General features: G+C 36.7%; 1 protein-coding gene across 2 annotated transcripts in view; it reads left to right on the top strand.

Moving 5' to 3' along the window:
- The first annotated feature begins 18953 nt into the window (after positions 1-18953).
- Pik3c3 (phosphatidylinositol 3-kinase catalytic subunit type 3) overlaps positions 18954-24981 on the top strand; it is a 121815-nt gene continuing 115787 nt past the window's right edge. For both annotated transcript variants that reach the window (XM_026409522.2, XM_026409521.2), the window contains exons 1-2: positions 18954-19089; positions 22841-23029. In XM_026409522.2, coding sequence (XP_026265307.1) covers positions 19022-19089; positions 22841-23029 — 257 coding nt within the window. In that variant the 5' untranslated portion in view covers positions 18954-19021. The remainder of the gene's footprint in view (positions 19090-22840; positions 23030-24981) is intronic.

Genomic DNA, 24981 nt, shown 5'->3' with positions numbered 1-24981 from the left:
GGATTCACGAATGTTCACTGTCACCCACCTAGAAGCAATTACTTCAAAAGATGAACAATTTTAACATCAATACTTTTAAGTGTCAATATCTGTCTGACACTGTTCTGGGATATTTAGTGAACATTAGAAAGCAAATGTTATATTCATGCTGATCAATGGAGGGTAGAAAGGTAAATATATATGTAAAAATAGCAAAAGGAAAAAAAAAGGCAGCATGCTAATTAAAAAGCACCAACAGGCATAGTAACACATCTTACGCACTCAGAGATCAGATCCATGTGTTAAATAATTAAAGCTTATAGTTTGTATGGTAGCACTCACCTGAAATATACCATTTTGTAGTTCTGTTCATCTTACCCAAATAACATGTAAATCTCAGGTTTCAGTGAAATAAAAAAGGGTGAGGTCTTTTTCCTGTTGAGCTGAGATCATTTTCATTAAATGAAAGAAAGAATAAATCAATAAACCACAAAAAAATTCTAAATCACCACTTGACTAGTAAGTGTGCTAAAAATTAGCCTTTAAAAAGGAAAATCCATGGGAGGCTGAGGCAGGAGGACCACGAGTTCAAAGCCAGCCTCAGCAATTTGGTGAGGCCAAACAACTCAGTAAAACCCTGTCTCCAAATAAAATATAAAAACGGGGTTGGGGATATGGTTCAGTGGTTGAATGCTCCTGAGTTCAATCCCCAATATCAAAGAAAAAGGAGGGAAGAGGAAGAGAAATCCAGAGTGTCTTTACTTTGCACTGAAAAAAAGAAAAAGTTGAATAGAGTTGAACTAAGGTTGGAAAGGAAAGAATAATCTCACTGAATCCATAAATTGTTCATTAAGTCCTAGATCTTACTCCAGAGCTACTTGAAGGATCTTGGAATATGGAATAAAAAAAATTAAGGAAATTGATTTTACCTGAGATATTGCAATAAGGAGAATACCCCAGACCTGAGTTTCTCAGCTGGACAGTTTTATCTCAGACTTCTACCAAGAGGAGTAGACAATTTATAGGTGGAGTGATTTTTAACCTTTGGGATTATTTTTATAATCAGGAGTCAACTGAATAGGAAGTATTTCTCTCTGTGTCTAGCTAATTTGGGAAAGACATACATTTTAGGTAATCATTTATGAGATAATGGGAATTTGGAAGTCCTATGTCTGGTCTTGTCACAGTTAAAAAGGGTTTAATTAGCAAGTTTTATCAACTCCTAGGGGAAGGGATGGTTCTTGGCAGTAAGCCATTGTCTCAGATCATAGAGTGTTTTTTTTTTTTTAACCATCCCTGTTTTCCAAAAATGTGGAGCTCAAACAAGTTCAGTATTGTCATATTGAGTTTAGTGTTAACTAGAACTAAAGTATCTTTTCTCTTTTGTGTTTGCCTAGTATAAAACCTGACTTAGTCTACAATTGTTCATTTGTTAGTGGATCACTCATTGAAGACTTATATTTTCTTTTTTTAATATTTTTTAGTTGTTGATGGACCTTTATTTATTTATGTGTGCTCATGGGAATTGAACCCAATGTCTTACACGTGGTAGGCAAGCGCTCTACCACTGAGCTACAACCCCAGCTCTGAAGACTTCTTGTAGCTATGAAAGATAACTTTCAGGAAAAGGCAAAACGATGGCTCTAACTCAGATATAAAACGAGTATGTATTAATAAATTCATTTCAATTGTTAATCAATGAGGTAAGTGGAATAAGGCGACTGTTATAACAAGCTAAAAAATGAATTCAAGCCAGGCATGGTGAGGCACGTCTGTAATCACAGGGGCTCTGGAGACTGAGGGAGGAGGATTGCAAGTTCAAGGAAAACCTCAGAAATTTAATGAGGCCCTGAGAAGCTTAGTGATACCTTGTCCCCAAATAAAAAGGGCTGGGGTGTGGCTCAGTGATGAAGCACCCCTTGGTGTAATTCCCAGTACCAAAAAAAAAAAAAAAAAAAGAATAAATAAAAGTGAATTCAAAGAATATCATTAATAATTTTAAGTCAGGAATATTGAAATGATATGCAAAACTTATTTTTTTTTGATATAGCAAAACTTATTTTTCCAAAGGTATGTAAGGGAAGTCCATCGAATTTGGCTATCGGGATTATTTTGCATTGTAAATCATGGTTGTCTTATATTTGCAAAGCATTAAAATAGATCAAGGACAATGAAAGACAAGAATCAGATAACTTGAAAGTGTCACTAAGCAGTGCATAGCTCACTAAAGCACATTTTCTTTCTACATTATCTTTAAAATAAAGACAAAAACACTTTTTAGAGTTGTCTTCCAGGACCTAGCTCTTACCTCTCACCCCTCTTTCATTGTCTTTCTTCCCTTGTATGGGTTGAATTGTATTTCTCCCATGAAATTTTTTGAGGAGAGGGTACTGGGGATTGAACCCACATCCCCAGCCCTTTTTATTTTTTATTTTGATACATGGTCTTGCTAAGTTGTTAGAGTTTTGCTAAATTGCGAAGTCTAGCTTCAAACTTGCCATCCTCCTGCCTCAGTCTCCCAAGCTGCTGGAATGACAGGTGTATGCCACCACACCCAGCTCCCACCAAATATTTACGGTGAAGTCCTCTCAGTTACCTCCTAATGTGAGCTAATTTGAAAATAGGATAATTGTCGTTGTCATTAGTTAAGATGAGGTCATACTGAATTAGGATGTTTCCCTTTTCTGATATAACTGCTGTCCTTTTATTTAAAGGGGAATTTGGACCCCAGCAAAAACAGGAAGAACACCAGGTGAAGGTGAAGGTGAAAATACAAATCAGGGTAATACTTACATAAGCCAAGAAACACATGCTTTAAAAAAAAGGCACCAGAAGTTGAAGGAACAACAGGAAAACAGATTCTTCCTCAGAATGCCAGAAAGAACTTGTTGACCCTTTGACTTTGGTCTTTTAGCCTCCAGAACAATAAGGCAATACACTTATTGTTTTAGTTAGCTTTTCTTTGCTGTGACCAAAATCCCCGATGAGAACAATTTAGAGGAGGTAAAGTTTATTTGGGGCTCATGGTTTCAGAGGCATCCATCTATAGATAGGGACTCCATAGCTCTGGCCCCAGAGCAAGGTAGCAGTCATGGGTGAGGTGGATGGCAGAGGGAAGCTGCTCCCCTCCTGGCAGCAAGGAAGCCTAGAGGGAGTGGGAGGGGCCACCGGAAGCTGCACCCTTCCAGGGCAGCCCCACTGCCTCACCTTCTCCAGCCACGCCCCACCTGCCTGACCTTACCATCCCTCCATTCAAACTAAGATGGACTGATTGAGTTACAGATCTCATAATTCACTTTATCTACCATCATTTCTGTATTAACACAGGAGCTTCTGAAGGATATTTCACACCCAAACCATAACACTTTCATTGTGGATGCCTCTTGTTTTATGATACACTGTTGCATCTACCATAAAAAAAAAAAACTGATATATTCTATTCCACCACATTGTGATTCTTTCAAGCTAAAACTCCCTTGAGGAACCCAGACTCTTTTCTCTGCCCAGAATACTTTTCTTTCTTCCTGCCCTTCAATGTTTCTCTCTATGCATCAAGTCATCTTCTACTCATCCTTCAGACCACTGTTTCATTCTTTCTTCCTCTGAAAGGCCTTCCTTGTCTCACCTGCCCATCACAAATGCGGAGTACTGCTCTGATGTGTTCCCTTGAAACACTCTAGTACTTCCCACATTTATCACAGCTAACTATAGGTGATTCTGGTTATTTGTTAAGGACATGTGCTATAAACTAATTTTGAGCACTAAATAAGCAAATACTAAACCATTGTTCCTAGGGAAAATTCAGGTTCAGATTCCTGCAAGTCACTGATTACAACATTTTCACTAAATGATGAATATATAACCTTGCTTTGTATGCAAGGTTATATATTCATAAATAAGTTAACAACTTATTTATTGTTAATTAACTAATATTTAACTTTTAGCCAGCAGTACTAAACTAATGCCTCAAGGAAGGTTACCTACCACAGGAATTTTTCCCATGATGCACATCACAGCCTTTATACTTAGGAACACTACACAGTGGCCTCTAAGTATTATACTTGGACATCATTTTGAACAGTGAAATTTCCAACAAAATACACAAAATGCAAAAACAAAACAAAACTCTAAGTAGATGATAGTGAGCATACTTGTTTATTGTAAGAGAACTGAAATAAGTAGATAGAGCTTTGCCTTTTTATCTCTTTTGGTAATATGTGCATTGGGCAATTCAAATTCTTTGCTGCTTATCATGTATCCATGAATAACTGCTAAAGCTTTATATATATTCATTTTGGCATTACATACAAATTGTAGCAAGATAGAAATTAGCAAAATAAATAATACATGACTAATGAAGATCAATTCATCATGTGTTGCATAACAATATTTCCATCAATGATGGACCACATGTATGTTGGTGTTCCCATAAGATAACAGAGCTGAAAATTTCCTATTGCCTTGTAATAGTATTGCCTATGTTATGTTTTAAGGTACCCAAAAGCTCACTTGTGAAACAATGCAAGAAAGTTCAGAGGTGAAATGATTGGGTTCTGAGAGCCTTAACCTAATCTGTGCATTCATCCCCTGATAGGGACAGACTGGATGGTAACTGTAGGCAGGTGGGGTACAGTTGGAGGAGGTGGGTTATTGGAGCCTACCTTTGGAGTATATATTTTGTTCCTGGTGAGCAGAGTGCTCTCCCTCTCTACTTCCTGGTGCAATGTCTGACTGCGTTCTTCCAGCACATCCTTTTGCCATAATGTCCTGCCCTCACCTCAGGCTCCAAGGAATGGAGTCCACTGTCTATGGACTGAGATCTCTGAAACCATGAGCCCTAAATAAACTTTTCCTCCTTTAAAATTGTTCTTATCAGGTCTCTTGTCATAACGGTGAAAAAGTTGACTAAAACATGCCCCGTGATATTCTATCCCTCATTAACATTGGGGCACAGCACAATAATCATGTGGTTTGTGGGGACACTCATGTAAATAAACCTTCTGCACCACTCGTCATACAGAATACAGCATATACATATCTGTACAGTACATAATACATGATCATATAAGACTATTTTACTGGTTTATGTACTTACTATGCTATACTTTTTTCATTATTTCGGAATGTCCTCCTTCTACTTACAAAAATTGCTAAATAACAGTATGGTGTTTTCACCAGCAGCAGTCTCACACAGCTCATGTTTCCTGTACCCATTGATTGCATCATTTTATTTGGTGCTCAATTTAATCTCACTTTATTTTTGCTTATCCTGGTCCTAGAGGTAATAGTCTATCACACACACACACACACACACACACACACACACCCCTTATAGTCAAGTTATATAGTAGGCTATACCATCAACATTTGTGTAATTGTACTCTGTGATGTTTGCACAATGACAAAATTAGTATTACATTTCTAAGAATATATGCATGACTGTGCCTTTCCTATTAGACTACACTCAAAGAGACAAGAGGCTTTATTTATGTAACTATGCTTTTTTCCAGTAGTGTGACTGGTCCATAGTCAGTAAATATAGACAGTCAGTAAATATTTGTTGAAAGGGTTAATGTTTGGCATATTCAATAATAAATACAAAGATAAATTAATTTTATCCCAGCTACTTATATAAGATACCAAAAGCACATGTAGCTAGTGTGGTGGTGCAGGCTCCTGTTTCCCACATCTCTCAGTGACTAGGGAAGCTGAGGCAGGAGGATCAGCTTCAGGAAATTAGATCCTATCTCAAAATTAAAAAAAAAAGATGGCTAAGGATGTAGCTCAAGTAGTAGTGCATCCTGAGTTCAATCCCCAATACTGAAAAAAAACATAAAAAACTCAAAATGCATATGTGTGTGTGTGTGTGTGTGTGTGTGTGTGTATGCCTATCTACATATATATGCCTATAAGTATAGGGGTTTCAAAGATATATATAAGTTTGGAATATTTGTGGCTGAAGATCAAAGAAGGCTAAATAGAATGAGCTGATTCTTAAAGTAAGTGGGACAACGAGGAACAGAAGAATTTGGGGGTGAGGATAGAGTGTTAGCAATAGATACATGGGAAACCTGCCTTGCATAGAGGACTGCAGTTGTTTCAACAAATATTTACTGACTGTCTATTACTGACTATGGACCAGTCACACTACTGGAAAAAAGCAAAGATCCATCCTGAGCCAGGTCTATAATCCCAGTAGCTTGAGAGGCTGAGACAGGAGAATCATAAGTTTGAGGCCAGCCTCAGCAATTTAATAGAGCCCTGAGTAACTTGAAATGAGATCTTGTTTGGAAATAAAAAGTAGAAAGGGCTAGGGATGTAGCTCAAGGGTAAAACACACTTGAGGTCAATCCCAGTACCTGAAAAGGAGGAGGAGGAGGAAGTGGTGGGGAGGTTGTCAGAAAGTCAACAATGGGAAGCAAAGGGGAAAAAAATACAACAAAAGAGGAAGAGATAAAATCTGGAAGATGAAATGTTCCCAGAAAGGAGAAATGGCTTTTACTCCATCAGATGTGATTAGCTATTGAACAGATGTGATTAGCTATTTAGTTTCGATCAAGGGAAGGATAGACATGATATTAAAGCTTACTGTGAAGTCACCTCTTTTTTTTTTTGTACTGGTTATTGAACGCAGGGTGCATTCCTACTGAGCTACATCCACTGAGATACATGCCCAGGTGGTTTTTTTTCTTTTTTTAATTTTGAGATGAAGTTTCACTAAATTGCTTAGGGTCTTGCTAAATTGCTATGCTAGCCTTGAGTCTCCCTCACCACTGGGATTACAGGCATGCACCACTGTGCCTGATGTTTTGTAGGCACTGGGTTCAAACCTCAGCACCACATACAAATGAAATAAAGTTATTATGTCCATCTACAACTAAAAAATAAATATTAAAAAATAGGTATCTATCAACCATTCTAAAAAAAAAAGAAGTGAAAGAAGACCCTCCCTAGCTTAGAGATGGCCTTCAAGAAACTCAAAGAGATTTTGAAAATGGATGGAGAAAGGAAGAAGCAAAAAGTAGCCAAATCTGGTCAGAGGTTCCTAGCATGAACTGAACAGAAGTGTTTGTCAGCATCACAGTGGTCCAATCTTTTCTAGGAAATCTTCCTGGAAATTGCAGTGAAGTTCCAACTCCATAGTTATCAGTATGACCCTCAGCATTTACTTTACTTGCTACAAGATTTAATTTCTAAACCAACAGCAATGGGCGGCAGAGATTAGTGCTACTTAAGGCAATTTGAACCTCTCATGAGAAATGCAGACTTCAGAGCCAATTTTGGTGGTGCTCTCTGTAATCACAGTGACTTGGGAGGCTGAGGCAGGAGAACTGCAAGTTTGAGACCAGTTTCATAAATTAGAAAGGCCCTAAGCAAGACCCTTCTTCAGAATAAAAAATAAATAAACAGGAGCCCAGGATGTGGCTTAATCCTCACTACCTAAAAAAAAAAAAAAAAAAGAAAGAAAGAAAAAAGGAAATGAAGACTTCAGGTCTACTGAAAAGGTCCACACCTCCTGAAATGATCTTCACTTTAGTAAGCTCCTCTAGTGAACACTGTGCACACTGGTCCAGAGAAGTGCTTCGTTCCCTTCTGAGTTGATTCTCATTATTCCCAGATTCCATCACCACAAATTTACCTGCTGGATAAAATGCATTTGTGACCCACAATCAATACTTACAACCATTTGTGGGCATGTCCAAAGTGGCAAAAAATTTAAGCATGATGGGCATGTTCACAGCAGAGGTCAAATAAAGCAATGTTATACTTTTCGCCTACTCTCATTCCGTAAGCAACTGTCCTTTTTGTGTTCGTTTAGTGCCATGTACGTGCATTTTGTGCTGAGTGTTGGTGATTTAATGAAAATGTTGTGGACAGAGGTTCACAGAACTGTAACCCTTTATTTCTCCTAGCAACAATGGCTCAGTATTTGCTAATTCATGGTTCACTATGGCTTTATAGAACATCACTATCACAAAGAGCGAGTCAACTCTACTGCTACTGGGTAAGGATGAAGGCAAGATATGAATACAGGATAAGAGAAAATCTACTAGAGCTAGTGTCCTCAAACACTGAGGAAAGAAAAATAGCAATAATTTCAAAACAGCTAAAACTTTGCTGAATTTTTGTGTATTCCTCAAGTTCAGGAAAGCCTCTGTTTTCTCTGAATCACTGAGGAGAGGCCTAGTATAAAATAACACTTTTGTTTTGTCTTGTCATTTGAATTTTTCCTTTTCTCTTATGGAATCTCACCTTAGCCCTGACAAGCATTCTGTCTTCACAGAGGGAGTATTAACTTTCAGAATTCTTAAACTAGTTCAGAGCTGAAATTCAAACAGATTCCCACGTCAAAAAAAAAAAAATCCCCCTACTAATCCCCTTTTCATTTCAAGGTTAATACAGAAGCTTTTGGTTCTTTTTCTCACTAAAAATTTATTCCTACAAAGTGACGGTCTTACCTTCTTTTTAGGGCCTCTGTCACTGTTTTCTATGCACTTACAGAATCTGGATAGGTGGCAACATACTCATAATGATGCCAGTGATCACAAGGAATTATTTGCATCACTAATTTTCATCTGTGGAGTCACAGGCTCTAATTGCCCTTTTTCCTTCTGGCTCAGAGATGCAAATCTGAGTGGTGGGTCAGCAACCTTTTCATGATTAAATATTCATGCATAAACACAATTGCACACAGGGCAAGGCTATAAGAAGTACCAAGAAATAACAACAGCACCTCTGTTCTGTGGAGCATGTAGATGCAAAAATAAAGAATGCACACAGAACAGAATGCAGATCAAACATAATGTGGACTGAGGAGATGCTCTGGGCAACAGGTTCCCTGACAATAGTGAGTTCTCAGAAATACCCAAAATCATTATAATCCCACAATATTCATAGAACAAAATAAATTACTCTTTCTGGCCTATGATCTTCTAGGATAGGTTGCTGATGACACAGAAAAAAATACACAAAGGGATATCAGGAGTGGTACCATACATAATGGGATAGATATTTTCTCCCTTGTGAGACCATAGGTCAATGTTAGTATAGTGCTTAGTGTAGGTGGCGGTACATTTTAAGTACTCAGTAAACATTTGTTAAATAAATGGATGACCTGCAAGATTCTGAATGGACCCAAATCACCTTCCTCCACAAAGCTAAAGAATAAGTCAAGATGTTTACCTGAGAAAATAATCTGTAGAGAGGCTGACACTGAAGGATGCTAAAAATACTAGTGATTTATTTTCTGTTCCAAAAAGCAAGTTTGGAAATTATTCTGCAATATTCTCTTATAGTTGGATAAAAATATCATGAATTTGAAAATCAGACACACCTGGCTTTGCCACGTATCACCCATTACTCCTATACAAATCACCTAACCTACCTTTCAAAATACTTTTCCGTGAAATAGGGTAATATAAACACATACTTCACTAATTTGTTGAAATAATTCAATAAAAGAATATACATGAGATCATCTAAAATGAAGAGTGATGTTTCAAGTGTTATTTTACTTCCTACTTTCCTAATTTTCACCAAGAACTAAAGTCAACAACAGGGTACAGTGGTATGTTGGTCAATTTGGGCTAGTATAATAAATTACCATAGATTGGGTATCTTAAGCAACTAATGTTTATTTTTCACAGATCCCGAGGCTGGAATTCTGGAATCAAGGTGCCAACAGGGTCAGATTCAGGGGAGGCTTTTCCTGCAGGCTGCAGACTGCTGACCTCTCGTTGTAGCCTTACGTAGCAGGACTACAAGAGTTCTCAGGCCTCCTCTTAGAAGTACACCAATTCATTCATAAGGGTTCCACCTTTCTTACTTAATTAACCCCCAAAGTCCCTGCTTTCAAATACAATCACACTGGGGGTTAGATACAAAATAAGAATTTGGGGGGGATACAAACTTTCAGTTCACAATAGTTAGTAGATAAAATTAACACAAGCCCCCCTCACAGATGTGCAGTCCAGAGGAAGAGTTCCATCAACCAAATTATTATGATAGATACTCTTGAAGAACACAAGAAAGAATAGTTTGTTTATCTATCTATCTATCTATCTATCTATCTATCTATCTATCTATCTATCTACCTATTTTTGGTACCAGGAATTTAACCCAGGGGTGATTTACTGCTGAGCCACATCCCCAGGCCTTTTCTTTTCTTCTTTTTTTTTTTTTTTAATTTCTGAGACAAGATCTCACTAAGTTGCTGAGGCTGTCCTTGAACTTGGTGATGCTCTTGCCTTGGCCTCTGAGTTGCCTGAATTACAGGCATGCACCATTTCGCCCAGCCAGGATATATTTTTGAGTGAGATAACCTATCTAGTGTTGGGGAAAGGAAATAGCCTCAAAAGAGGCATCCCTAAAGGAGCAATCTTAGACTTGCAATTCATAGATTAATGATTTGCAGGAATAGAGAAGGAGGATAAAAATTCTCCCAGGGTTCAGCACAACTTTATAAAGGCTCAGATTTGCCAGGAACAGTAATAAACAGCCTGTAATTCCAGCAGCTCCAGAAGCTGAGGCAGAGTGGCAAGTTCAAGGCCAGTTTCAGCAATTTAACTGAGATCCTGTCTCACAAGAAAAAAATTTTAAAAGGCTTGGAATGTAGGTTGGTGTTAGAGTGCCCCAGGCTTAATCCCCAGTATTGTAAAATAAATCAATGAATTAATAAATGAACTAATTAATAAAAATAAATGGATAAACAAATAAAAGTCCAAACTAGATGGAACTTACGAGTTGCTCATTAGGTTGAGACAAGTACAGAGTGCCTGAAGAACGCAGTGTGAGAACATAAATTTTTTGTTTTGTTTTGGAGACTGATCCCAGTAGTGCTTTACCACTGAGCTACATTCTTAGCCCCGCTGTTTTTTAAAAACCATTAATTTTGAGAGAGGGTCTTCCTAAGTTACTTAGGGTCTCACTAAATATCTGAGCTGTCCTGGACCTTGAATACTCCTGCCTCAGCCTTCTGAATTGCTGGGATTACAGGTGTGTGCTGCTGCGCCCAAGTTAGACCACTTTTCTTCTAAAAATCATTTCTATTACATATAGCTGAAAGCATACTGATCTTCTTTTAATTTTTTTTATTCTAATTGGTTATATATGACAGAAGAATGCATTACAATTCATCTTACACATATAGAGCACAATTTTTCATGTCTCTGCTTGTATATAAAGTATATTCACACCATTTGTGTCTTCACACATGTACTTAGGGTAATGATGTCCATCTCATTCCACCATATTTTTTACACTCCTTGCCCTCTTCCCTCCCCTTAATCTCCAAACATACCAATCTAACACAGCATTAAAAGTTATGGTCCACTCCTGTAATTCCAGTGACTCCAGGGACTGTAGCAGGAGGATGGCAAGTTCAAGTCCAGCCTCAGCAACTTTTCAAGACTCTGAGGAATTTAGCAACACCCTGACTTAAAAACAGAAAATAAAATTACCTGGTAATATAGCTCAGTGGTAAAGCACCCCTGAGGTTCAATCCTTTGTACCCTAAAGGAAAAAAGTGAAAACAAAGAAATCAGGCGAAGATGACTCCAGAATTATTCCATGTTGTTCTAAAAAATGCAGGGAACTTTTGTTCTTCCACTCTTCCAACTGAAGTATTTTGGCTTTTAATATCAAGCTCACATCTCAGTGTCTTCAGGTGGTCACAAAAGCTCCAGACTTCATTTTATTACCTCAGCCTTCAGTGTAAGAAAGGAAGGTGAGCAGGGTGGTCCCCCCCCCACCACCCCAAATGGGGCTCCCTTACCAAAGGATAAAGGGAATTAAAGATTGGGAGAAGACAGCTGGGCTTGGTGGTAGATGCCTATAATCCCAAGGACTTGGAGATTAAAGAAAAAGGATGGCAAGTTCCAGGCCAGCCTCAGCAAATGAGCGAGACCCAAAGCCATTTAGTGAGACTCTGTTTCAAAATAAAAACTCAAAAGGACTTGGGATGTAGCTCAGTTGTAAAGCACCCCTGGCTCAATCCTCAGTAACCACACCCACACACACACACCAAAAAAAAAAAAAAAAAAAAAAAAAATTCAGAAGGGACAGGTGACCAAAAGTATTGGCAACACCATATGGAAGTCTTGGGTCTTTGTCTTTAAGAGACTGAATATACAGATGATAAAGGCCTGACCTTACACAACTCTGACCCACATTCTGCACTAACATAGTTCAAGGAGCTTCATCACAACGCTCATTGCAATCCGTACCAAATAGTCAGGAGTTCGTACCTGCCAGCTTCCTAACTTTTGTTCCTTCCTTCAATTCAGGACCAACCACAAAATGATAAATATGTTCCTCTAACCTTTGACAAATAATGTCCCACTTCTAGTTAATTGAACTCCAGCTTCCTCTTACCTCCAATTAGGGTATGTTGAAAGCCTTCCCTTTTTGCTACAGAGCTTTTAGGTTACTTGTTTGCGTTTGAGTTTTTACTAACCGCAAACCATGGGGGTGAAATCCAGTGCCACAGCAAGTTCTGAATGAACTGTTTTTCTTCTTCTTCTTCCTCCTTCTTTCCTCTCCTCCCGCTTCTTCTTTTAATTACTGGGGATTGAACCCAGAGACACTCTTCCACTAAGCTAAATCTCCAGGGCTATTTATTTATTTATTTAGAGACATGGTCTCACTAATTTCCCAGGCTGTCCTTGAATTTGTGATCTTCTCAGCCTTTTGAGTCACTGAGATGACAAGCATGTGCCACCATGCTAGACTCTTAAGTTCTTATATGTGTCGGTCTTTGTTTATGGTCACATTCTAAAACAGGAAAAGTATTAGAAGATTTTCAGCAAAGAAGTGACATATGAGATTGTCAGAAAGAGGGGATATGAAGCAACTAATTAGGAGGTATATTAGTCAAGGTAGCTAAATGCTTTAATAATTTAATCCTACATCTCATTGCTTTAATGATCTTAGAAAATGCATTTTTTGTTCATATCCTACCCCAACAGGTGTTTGTAGATGGTCTTCCAAGTAGTGATTTGGAGAACCCAATTTTTCTACATTTTGGTTTGCCCAATTTTAAACTTTCAGAGACCACCACTGGAACTTATCCATCTGAGTAGGATATAGAGACACACAATGTGATAAATTGCACTGAGGTTTTATGGCCAGGTCTGGAAAAGTTATACTTTCGTTTTGCCCAAATTCCATCTCCCAGATTGTATAAGGTCAGGCCTTTATCATCCATCACTACAGCTTATATACCAATGAAGTCAAGAAATGTACTTTTTCTGTATGTCTGAAGGAAAATGAAGGAAGTTATACATTCACACAATATTGTCTCTATTGCAGGAAGCCATTAGAATAATGTAGGGAAGAAGTGATGGTACTTGGATCAAGGAGAAGGTACTGAAGGTAGAAAAAAGCTGACAAAATTAAAAAATATTTAGGGGTTAAGTTGATAGTGTATACAAGGGTAAAGGGTTCTGCTATATTAGTTCATCGAAAGTTCTAGAACTCTTAATTCATAGTAGCTTGTGATTAATATTGGGGATTAGAAGACTTTTAATTGTTCAAATGGAAAAGTCTTGGGCAAGATTAAACACTAAAAAGAAATAAGCAGGAGGAAAAAGATCTAAGGTATGCCTCCAAGTTTCCTAAGAAGATGAAAATTCAGAAGGTATTAGAATTCAGAGCACAGGTGTGCTGAAAGCTGGATCCTTGTCTCTGATGCCAATCCAATACCGGGGACATGGTTTTGAGAAAAAGGAAAAAGAAGTTTTATTGTTTTGCTAGCAAAGGAGAAACACAGGTAACTCCTGTCCTAAAGGCTGTGATTCTGCCCATCAGTAGGAACATGGGGCTCTTAAAGAGGTGATGCAGAGAAAATTAGATTAGGTAAGGGACATCGAAGGAGAAGATCCAAGAAAAGAAGATCAGGGAGGATAAGGTCAGGAAGAAGAAGGTTAAGGAAAAAGAAAAAAACATGTAATTTTCATAGTGATAAGAGATATAGGCAAAGCACCTATATCTCTTATAGGTGAGCCCCTGTTACACAGGTATAGGTAATGGCTTTAAATGAAGGTATTTATGCCATTTTTATTGTACAAAAGAGAGAAAAAAGAGCAGATTGGTGCATAGACAGATGGCTATGTTTAACTTTTTGAAGGAGGTGGTTGGCAGGGGGAAGTTGTTAAGTTCTTATTGTTATGGGCCAGGCTATATGGGCAATGACCAAACAGACTCCATTTTACCCTGAGACTCCATATCATGTAATAAATGCTTCTCCCATGGGAAAGCCCCACCTCTGTTCCCAGTAATAGTCACCTAGCATAGCATACTTGGCAACACAAAATCGCAATTCTTATACAATGCAAAATTGTTCTCTCTTTGGTTTCCATTTTTCTTCAGCAATATACCCTGTCAGATTGTCTAGATGCTAGTAATCATTCTCTAACTTGTACTCAACTAGGGTCATTTTGTCCCACTTTCCTTCTGATTGCTTGCACCAACCTGGAAGGTTCCAAGGGAAATACCAATGTACCCATTGCATTGTTCTGCTAACTGCTGGATTCAGCTTCTGTACCCCTGCTTGCTTGCAGCTACCTCAACTAGGATGTGGTTTTTGCCTTTAAATACCCTAAAATGTTAAAGCTGGAGGATGTTTTCTGCAGAGACAACTTGGTCCTGTAGGAAGCAGTCCCGGCCAGTTGGAATAAAGACTCTTCTGTGTGTTTGCTGAGTGACCTGCCCCACAACATTAGATCATAGCTTTTCCCTTCTTGGAGAAGTAGGAGGCAAGATTATGTGCAGAGAATGAGGAAAGCAAGTAGAAAAATCTAAGGATTGAAGATAGGAGAAAACAGTTGTTGCATGGTCATAGAGAATATAGAAAGATGTTTGATTCAATGAGGAATTTATAATTATACCAGATAGTCCTGTTATGAACTTTGTTCACTAGTGACGTGCTGCCCGGGCACAGGTACGAAGCCCTGCTGTTATGTTGTACTTGCAGAGCTGGTATTTTACCAGCTAAGTGCTATTTAAAGAGAGGTAAAGAGATAAATCTAACCATGAGTTCCAAACTAAAATGCCCACAGATAAATTTGAACTAGTAAAACAGATCCTGCTTGAGGCAACTGGGAATTTGGGGACTTATGGTAAATGAGAAAATACATGTCACACTTGAGCCAGAAAGAGTACACAAAAAAGGCAAATTATACTCAGAAGAAAGTTTGTGGAGCACTAAATCAGCAAAATAGGAATTAACTCTAGTAGTTAATTAAGGGAATTCTTGCCAACAGTCAGTGAAAATGCTCTTTTATTTATCAGATCTTCAATCTTTTTAAGTCAGTGACTAAAATAATTCAGAGCTATAAAAACATAATCAAACAAAATGTTTTCAACATAAATATTTTTAAATCTTGACTCAAAATAATATAAATAACAGTAAGATCATTCCAATGCTGTTATCCAGCTACCCTTTCCAAGGTCTGAATATCAGGAGTAATTTCCCATAAGGGAGAGGAGACACCTAGAGCTCTATCCACCACCACGATCCTTGGCACAATCTGATCATATATCCTAGGGAAAAATATGACCTAATTTTATTGCTTCTTTATAGGTTAACATGCTTGATAGTTTTGCCATTCAATTCCAAGTTTTCTTTTCTCATTTGTGGGCCTGGGAGGCAGAGCTTCTTTATATAATTGGGCAAAAGCCAAAGAACACACATGCAAGAAATACTTTTTTTTTTCAGGATAACTCATTTTTTAAATCTTTCCCTTTAGCAGTGACATAAAGGTATTTTTGATTTTTTGAAAAGGACTCCTTAGGTCTTGGAGGTTTCTGCACTAGGATGAATCATAGTTATGCATTAAACCTACCTTTTCCATATTGTCCTTTCACAAATGTCCAAGAATCTAAGATAAAAGTAGGATTTGTCAAGTTTCTTAGCATTATTGTCTTTTCTATTATGTGACTGAATTCTTTTTTTTTTTGAGAGAGAGAGAGAGAGAGAGAGAGAGAGAGAATTTTTAATATTTATTTTTAGTTCTCGGCGGACACAACATCTTTGTTGGTATGTGGTGCTGAGGATCGAACCCGGGCCGCACGCATGCCAGGCTTGAGCCACATCCCCAGCCCAATATGTGACTGAATTCTAAAATACTCAGGGTTATAAGAAAACTTATAGGGGAAATTTTTTTTATTTTTTTTATTTTTTTATTATTGGTCTTTCAAAATATTACATAGTTCTTAATACATCATATTACACGGTAGGGGAAATTTTAATTTAAAAAAAAAAAAAGGATTTATAGGGGGTGGGGTTCTGGCTCAGGGGTAGAGCGCTCGCCTAGGACATGCGAGGTCCTGGGTTTGATCCTCAGCACCACATAAAAATAAATAAATAAAGATATTGTGTCCAACTTAAATATATATATATATATACATATATATACATATATATAAAAGATTTATAAAATAGTTTTTATATTACAATATCATATTCATTTTTCTTGATGGAAGCTCAATAACAGATGGTTGTTTTTAAAGCTCTAAGTGCATTTTTAAAATTACAAGCTAAAAATAATAAATTGGGTCATAGAAACTGGCAAAAACAAACCTGATTATCACTGAACAATTGAAGGAATGGACTACAATCAACCAATTTCTAAATCATTATTAAAATATGCAATTAGAATAATTAAACATGAAATTGAAACAAGATGACAAAGGAAGCACAAAATCAAAACTGTGATTTCAAGGGCAAATTTAGTATGGCATTGTGTAGTCAAGAAATAAGCTATTACATACACAAAAGAATACTGATGTCAATACATTATTTTTCTACAGACAGCCCATTGTTGTTTCTTGTAGTACAAAGTCTGTTCTATAATTATATGTGTATGTTGTATTTATTAATGGGAAGAAAAAATCATTTAATTTTCAGAATAAGATGCCTGAAGCTTCCATTTCTCCTATAAACGTAGATTTGCCAACTGGACTATAGAACTGAAATCTACCAATTAACACCTCCCTGACCTGTGGTTGTTCCAGGAAAGGCTTCTTTTGACTCTTACCATGCTTCTATGACTTAGCAAAACTTTCCTCCTTATTATTGCATTTGCTTATCTTGATGCATTAAAGTATGTAAAAAATTATATTAACATTGCCTAGAATTTCTCAACAATAAAATTTGAATATTGTTAGAAATTCAATCTAGAATTCTCTGAATGAGTGTAAGTACTGATATTTTATTTTCATGCCTTTTTCTGCATTGTTTTTGCAACCCTTTGGGGGAAGGGCAATTAATATTAATTTAATCATTATGAAGTAATGAGAAAAGGACAGAGTTAGGCTTTTAAAACAAAAAGATGCTTTGCAGCTACCTTGAATCCAAAAGACCTTTTGGTGATTATACTAATGAAGACTTCAGGAGGCCCAAAAAGTGAATTTCCATTTGGAATAGAAGAGTATAGATGTGCTGAATTTCAAAGAACCAGGCCTGTAGGAGTAACCAAAATCTTATGCCATATTCACACTGCAAGCAATAGCTTTTCAGCCAAAAGACATTATCTGTTATATTATTACCTTATATTTTATTTGAGTTCATACATTAAGTAACAGTATAATGAAACTAATTTAAGTAAGAACCGTAATTAGATAAGTTAGTTCTTTTCACAATATCAAGATGTTATTGAAGTTTTAGAAACCTGTTTTAGATCAGACCTCACACTCATTGCTGAAATTATAAGCAGAGCAGTTGTGACAATTTGTTTTACTATTACATGCCTCTGATTATTAGAAATTTCAATTTTTATTTTTTGTTAGAATTACATTTTACATAAGTTATTAATTTGGATGTAGTTATCTAAGGAACAAACCAAATCTGTTCTTTTTTATAACCTTCAGTTATAAGAGACGATCACATTTTTCTTTTGTCAGCTTGCATCATTTTCTGGCTTCAACAAGTATTTTTGAGAACTTGCTTTAAGCAAAATATTGTGCACTATCTAATTCCATTCCTTTCCAGGTTAAGTAGTTCCTTGTCTTTCAACCTATCTCTGAAAGTTTTTTTTTTTTTAATCTTTTTTTTTCTCCGATTCCTCAATATTCTATTTGCCCTAATTTGCACATACTTGGACGATGTCTTTCTTAAAATTAAGCATTTAAAAATAAACATAGAAAATGGAGATTTTCTTTCAATGTCATCAGTAACAATCAATAGTACGAGTTGTTAATTCAGATACATATTAGGCTGCGGGGGGGGAATACAAAATACATAGCACACTATTCTTGTTTTCAGGATATTAAATATTATTGGAAAGAAAGATTACAATTTTATATTATATTAAATATAACTATAAGCATTCTAGGAACTCAGTGCTCAGAAATCTGTGTGCTGCAGGTAGTACTGGAAGTTTCTAAGTACTAACTAGCATTGGGTCTTGAAAGCTACCTATTTTGAATATGAATAAACCTCAGTACTTTGGCCAAGTAACATAAATCTCAGTAGTATCAAGAATAAAATCCACATTTCTTTGTTTTTTTTTTTTTATCTTTTCTGTACTCTTTGTAACAGAAAAGAGAAAGATCTTGGCCTGAAATTGGACAATAGTGGTCAAATCTACCATTTTTGGAAAGGCCACTGTAATTTAAACTTAAAAAAAGTTCTAATTTTTGCGGTCGTTGCCTGTTTGATGATATGCGATCAATGAAAGTTGTCCGGAATCAAATTTCCTTTAGAGTGTTTCTAGGTACTGCGCAAACTCAAATGGATTCTGTCTCTTTTAAAAAGGAAAAAGTCTTGTAAAGGCAGGAAGACTGGAATGTAACCAGATCGGTTGTGTTTCTAGCATTCTATTTACCCTTAAGCAAGATGGCGAGCGATGGTTTGCACACGCGCAGAGGCAACGTTTGGGAGGGAAGTTCCGGCGCGTTAGTATGCGCTCTGGGCAGTGATTGGTAGCGTGAGAAGGGAGGGCGGAACCGGAAGCACCTGTGTTGTGAAGCTCAAGTGGTTCAATTCTGGCGTCTTTCCTGTGCCTAGCTTCTCGCTGCAGATTCTGCTTTTACTGAGGTTATCATGGGCGAAGCCGAGAAGTTCCACTACATCTACAGTTGTGACCTAGACATCAACGTGCAGCTTAAGATGTAAGAGTACCCGGGAACAGGAGTGGGATTGCTAGGGTGTAGGGACGGGTAGGCAGAGACCTGTAAGAGACGTGGGACGGGGAGAAGATGGTGACTTTCTGAAGACCAGGATTGGGGACATCCCGGCGAACTGTGGCCAAAGAAGTGGAGGAGAGCGGATTGTGAGGGGCTGTGTGGGAGAAAGTTTGAGGACTTGGCTTCTGTAATAGATTGAGAGATAGGGACAAGCTCTAACTTCCACAGCGTTTTCAGTCTTCAAAGCATTTTGCTTTTCAACTTTTTAAAGAGTTATTACTTTCTCATTTTACACATGGACAATCCAAGGTGTAAAGTAATCTTTCCGCCATAAACAAGAGGAATATCTTTATAGAGTAGGGTTTAAGGTTGGAGATGTGGCCCAATGTTAGAAAGGTTTCCCTGCGTGCATGAGGCCTTGGGTTTGATCCTCAAGACTCCCCAAAACAGCAACAGCAACACCAACAAACAGAAGGCTTGGAGGGTAGAATAGAGACCGCAGAAATTATGAAGAGATAGACACGTTAGATGTGGTGGTTGTCAATAATATGAGCTCATGTGTGCCATATTAACAGCACTAGAGGTGATAGAAGCATAGATTGAATCTTTGGGCAATCTGACGTTGTTAAGGCAGAGTTGTTGTGAGAAGGTCTCAGATGAGGGTGCCAGTTGCAAAGGGACCATGAAGATATATGAGAAAACATCTTGCAGGGAAAACCCTGGGGTACTGTGTTTTATTTCAAGTAATGGATTTGATACAATAATAAGGAATAGAGTTGGAAATTATGTCCTTAAAAGGTAGATGTGTAGAGCTATTGTTAAAGCTATTATAGATTATTAATTGCAGTATAATTCATAATCAGTAAATATTTATTGTGGGCAATTTTTTTTGTGGGGGGGCGGGTACTGGGGATTGAACCCAGGGAGCTACATTCCCAGCCTTTTTTATTTTTTATTTTGAAAATTTTTAAATTTCTCAGGGCCTCCCTAAGTTGCTGAGGGAAATCAAATTTTTGATTTTCATGCCTCAGACTCCTGGGCTGCTGGGGTTACAGGTGTGAGCAACCATGCCTGACATTGTGTATTTTTAATCAGTATTATCAGGTACATATTTGTCAAAGGGCTGAATCATGTGATAAATACATTTTCTTAGGGCCCTTAGAATATGGTTACTTCAATTATCCAAAATTATTTTAAAGAAAACTTGTCCAGGGCTGGGGATGTGGCTCAAGCGGTAGCGCGTGCTCGCCTGGCATTTGTGCGGCGGCCTGGTTCGATCCTCAGCACCACATACAAAGTTGTTGTGTCTGCCGAAAACTAAAATAAATAAATTCATTCATATTCTCTCTCTCTCTCTCTCTCTCTCTCTCTCTCTCTCTTTTAAAAAGAAAAAGAAAAAGAAAACTTGTCCAAACCTGAGTTCATCATTAGCTTACCTGTCTTAGCTGTAATCTTCCTGTGTTTTCTATTTGGTGATTGTTAGCATGATCAAAATTTGTTAAGACAGGAAACTGAGTATTAATGATACCCCTTTCTCACAGTTTCTGTTGTGTAATTCAGCAAGATATTTTAAATCTGACTGCTAAACTTCTTTGTTCGTTTCCACTTTTTCTGTCTCACTGCTCCAGTAGTAGGATACTTATTTTCTTTCTATTTTAATACCAGGTCTTCTGAATTTCCTCAATTTCAGTCTTGCTCCTCTGGTTTGTATGTTTTTATGTTAATGCTAAAAGTATAAATACAGTCTGATCATGTTATTTTCTCACTTAAGTTAACAGGTCTTTTTTTTTCTTTAAAAAAAAATTTAAACTGGAGATTGCTTCTTAATCACTGAAGCATATCCCCAGCCCTTTTTAACTTTTATTTTGAAACAAGGTCTCATTAAGTTGCTTGGGACCTCACTAAGTTGCTGAGGCTGGCTTTCAACTTTTGATCCTCTCCTGCTTCAGCCTCCTGAGTGGCTGGGATTATTTTGAGCCACCACACCTAGCTTACCAGTTCTTAAATGTTTATTTTGTGAATTTGATGGCTACTTCTGTTCACTGTCTAGCTTCTATATTTCATTCAGTTTTATCTTTTGCATTTACCTGTACTAAACAATTTGGCATTTCTTGACACATACCATATTGCCTGTTTGCATTTGCTTTTGTATGTGTTGTTATTTGTTTCTTGTTTTTAACAATAAGCAGGTAATTTTTATTAAATGTGATAATGTGCTCTCTGACAGGAGTAACACAGGGGACAAATACAAGACATACCAAAGTTCAACATCATAGGGTTGTTTACATCTGATAATACAAAGAATATTCTGGTTAAATAGTGGCACATAGTAAAATCTGTGTCTCATAGGATGATGACAATGGTAGTAGTGGTAAAAGCATTCCCAGAAGTGATTATTTTATAACTGAGACCAGAAACAGTTGAATAAATGGAGATTACCCTTCCACGCAGATGTATTTTTTTTTAAATATTTTTTAGAAGTAGTAGGACACAATACCTTTATTTTTATGTGATGCTGAGGATCGAACCCAGGGCCTTGCACGTGCTAGATGATCACTCTATCACTGAGCCACAATCCCAGCCTCACACAGATGTATTTTGATGTGAAATTTTTCATAGAGTTGAAACTGCCCATTGCCATTTGTACCAACTGGAAATTCTTTTTTTTTTCTATTGGTTATTAATCCATATTTTTATTTATTTATTTATTTATGTATTATTGGTTGTTCAAAACATTACAAAGCTCATGACAGAAATTCTAAGGCTGAGTGAGGTACTTCATCTGGGGAGAGCGTTCCTGGGATTCATGGCAGAGTTCTAGAGTGGTACAGGATATCCCATGAGAGACCAACTATGTACTGTTCTTTTTCTTTGAAATGACTTCCTATCTCTTACCCTCTCCTTTCTTCTGTGTTGTTTAGATTTATTTCAGGCATCTATGTGAGATCCTAGATCCATGCCCGAAAACCAGGTTAGGTGTTTTTGAGGCTTTATTTATCTTCCTGCGAAGGGAAGAATATTGGCTTTGGCCTCCTTGCCCTAGTTTTTGTTCTCTGTTGCTTACCTTATTACCTTAGACAATATGTTTGTTCTCATAGTCTCAGTTTTCTCATTTGCAAAATAAGAATATGGGTGAAAATAATTAAGAAATATTATGTAAAATGCTTGGACAGTATCTGATATAAACTTGATGTCTAAGAAATGCTTCTTTCTATTTAGTAATATCCTGTGCATATCTTTTATGACTTATAACACTATATATTTTAATTTTAAGAAGTGGTCAGATAATAAGTATCATAAAAATAAAATATAAAAGAGAATATCCAGTAAAAATAAATTTTTATCCTAGAAGCTATGGCATAACATTTGCTTGTAACACTATATTGTTTATTTTGGGGTTCCATGCCTACTATATTAAATGTTTATTGAAAGAGTAGTTGCATAAGTGGTCAACTTGAATAAAATGAAACTAAGGCAAGAGTTGGTTTCAGGGTTTGAGATGAAAAAGCCTAAAATTGAGAAATATGTTGATGAAGATAGAATAATCTTGGACATATTATGATTTTCAGAAAACTTTATCATATGTTACAGTATCTTTAATGTATAAACCACAAAAATGTTTATTAGTAGTATAAGATTAGTTTGACAGGCATAAGCTTTTCTTAGTATTTCTTGTGCATTTGTATATATGCTTGAAAAATGTATGTCAATAACATTTTTGTTCTTGTGTTTTCAGAGGAAGCTTGGAAGGGAAGAGAGAACAAAAGAGTTATAAAGCTGTCCTAGAAGATCCGATGTTAAAATTTTCGGGGCTGTACCAAGAGACATGCTCTGATCTTTATGTTACTTGTCAAGTTTTTGCAGAAGGGAAGCCTCTGGCCTTGCCAGTGAGAACATCTTACAAGGCATTTAGTACAAGATGGAAGTAAGTTGTGTTTTTATTTTTCTTTTGTTTGTTTCCACATAGGGTAGATTACAGACTGTTGTCTCCTTCCTTTCTAGGTGATGCATGATGCAAGTGGGAACAATTTAATAGGAATTACAGAGCTTCCTTCCCCACCCTCCCAGTACTGAGGATTGAACTGAGCTACATTCTCAGTCTTTTTTTTTTTTTTTTAATACATTTTTTTTTTTTTTTTAGTTGTAGATGGGTACAATAAGTACCTTTATTTTATGTGGTGCTGAGGATCGAACCCAGTGACTCACATGTGCGAGGCAAGTGCTCCACCACTGAGCTACAACCCCAATCTCACCATTCTCGGCTCTTTTTACTTTTTTTTTTTGGACTCAGGATTTTGCTAAGTTGCTGAGGCTGGTCTGAAACTTGCACTGTGGCTGCCTCAGTCTCCTGAAGAGCTGGGATTTGAGGTGTGTGCCATTATACCTAGTGCAGGGATTTCTTAATTGTATATATAGATACATTGATTAGAAAGTTTAAGTCAGTAATATACCCAGAAAAATATATGTTAAGTACTATAATTGCAACTGAAGTGTGAGTGAATTTATTTTTGTATTAAATATATTGACACTTTTGAGGAGCACTGCATTGAATTTTAACATGAACCAAACAGAACATATCTGTAGTGTCTTTAAATTCTCTTCATCGTTCTGCTTCCTTGAACACATAAACATTTCTAGGTAGTCTGAACTATTCAGCTTGCTGTTTGGAGGTCAGATCTTAGAAGGAAGTCTGTTAATCATCTGTTTAGATAAGATTTTTATTATGGATTCTGGTTGTTTCAGATAAGTAGGTTGTGTGTGTGTGTGTGTAGGTATATAAATATTATGTGTATTTAATACTTTTTATTCAGAGAATTTCAACTGTTTTCAAAAGTAGAGAATACTACAATGAATTTCTAATCCCCATCATCAAATTACTAATTCCTAACTCATAAAAAAATCTTGTATTTCTATCATTATTTTGACAGAAATTCCAAACATCATCCTATCTGGTTTTTTTTTTTTTTTTTTTTTTGGTACTGGGAATTGAACCCAGAGGTGCTTAATCACTCAGCCACATCTCCAGTTCCTTTTTATTTTTTTATTTTGAGACATGGTCTTGCTAAGTTGCGTAGAGCTTCACTAAGTTGCTGAGGCTGGCCTTGAACTTGCCCTCCTTCTGTTTTGGCCTCTCAAGTTGCTGGGGATGATAAGACATGCACCACTGCTCCTGGCTTACGTCTTTTTAAAAATATTACTACAGTACCATCATTACACGTAGAACAATGAACCACAATTCCTTAATGTAGAATGAATTTATATCTAAGTTCAACAACTATGGTGAATACAATTTTTCTTTTTAACATTTTTTTTTTATGGACACAATATCTTTATTTTTGTTTTATATATTTGTCTTTCACTTCCGGGCTTCCATGCCTACTACATTAAACGTTTATTGAAAGAGTAGTTGCAGAAATGGTGTATGTATGTATGTGTGTATATATATATATATATATATATATATATATATATATATATAGTTTTGTTTTGTTTTAGTTGTAGATGGACACAGTACCTTTATTTTATTTATTTTTATGTGGTGCTGACAATCAAACCCAGTGCCTCACACTTACAAGGCGAGTGCTGTCCCACTGATCCAGAACCCCAGCCCATCTTTACTTATATATTTTTTTAAATAGTGAAATTACTTAGTAAAATAAGATGTCTGAGATGAATCATACATGGCCTTTTGAAATTAAAAGGTATAAGATAACTGTACAGAAAATAGATTGAGAAAATTACTTTTTATTGGGTACATAACATAAAGATAGGCTTTTAAAAAGCTTGGAGATTAAGGGAAAACATTGCAGATTTTATATAAATTGCTCATTAATATTTGAAAATTGAGTTTATTACCAATATCAAAAAAGAATTGCC

The sequence above is a fragment of the Urocitellus parryii genome, chromosome 13, assembly GCF_045843805.1.
Source record: "Urocitellus parryii isolate mUroPar1 chromosome 13, mUroPar1.hap1, whole genome shotgun sequence".
Lineage (NCBI taxonomy): Eukaryota > Metazoa > Chordata > Mammalia > Rodentia > Sciuridae > Urocitellus > Urocitellus parryii.
The sequence above is the reverse complement of the archived record's forward strand: the minus strand, read 5'-3'. Positions and strand labels throughout refer to the sequence as shown.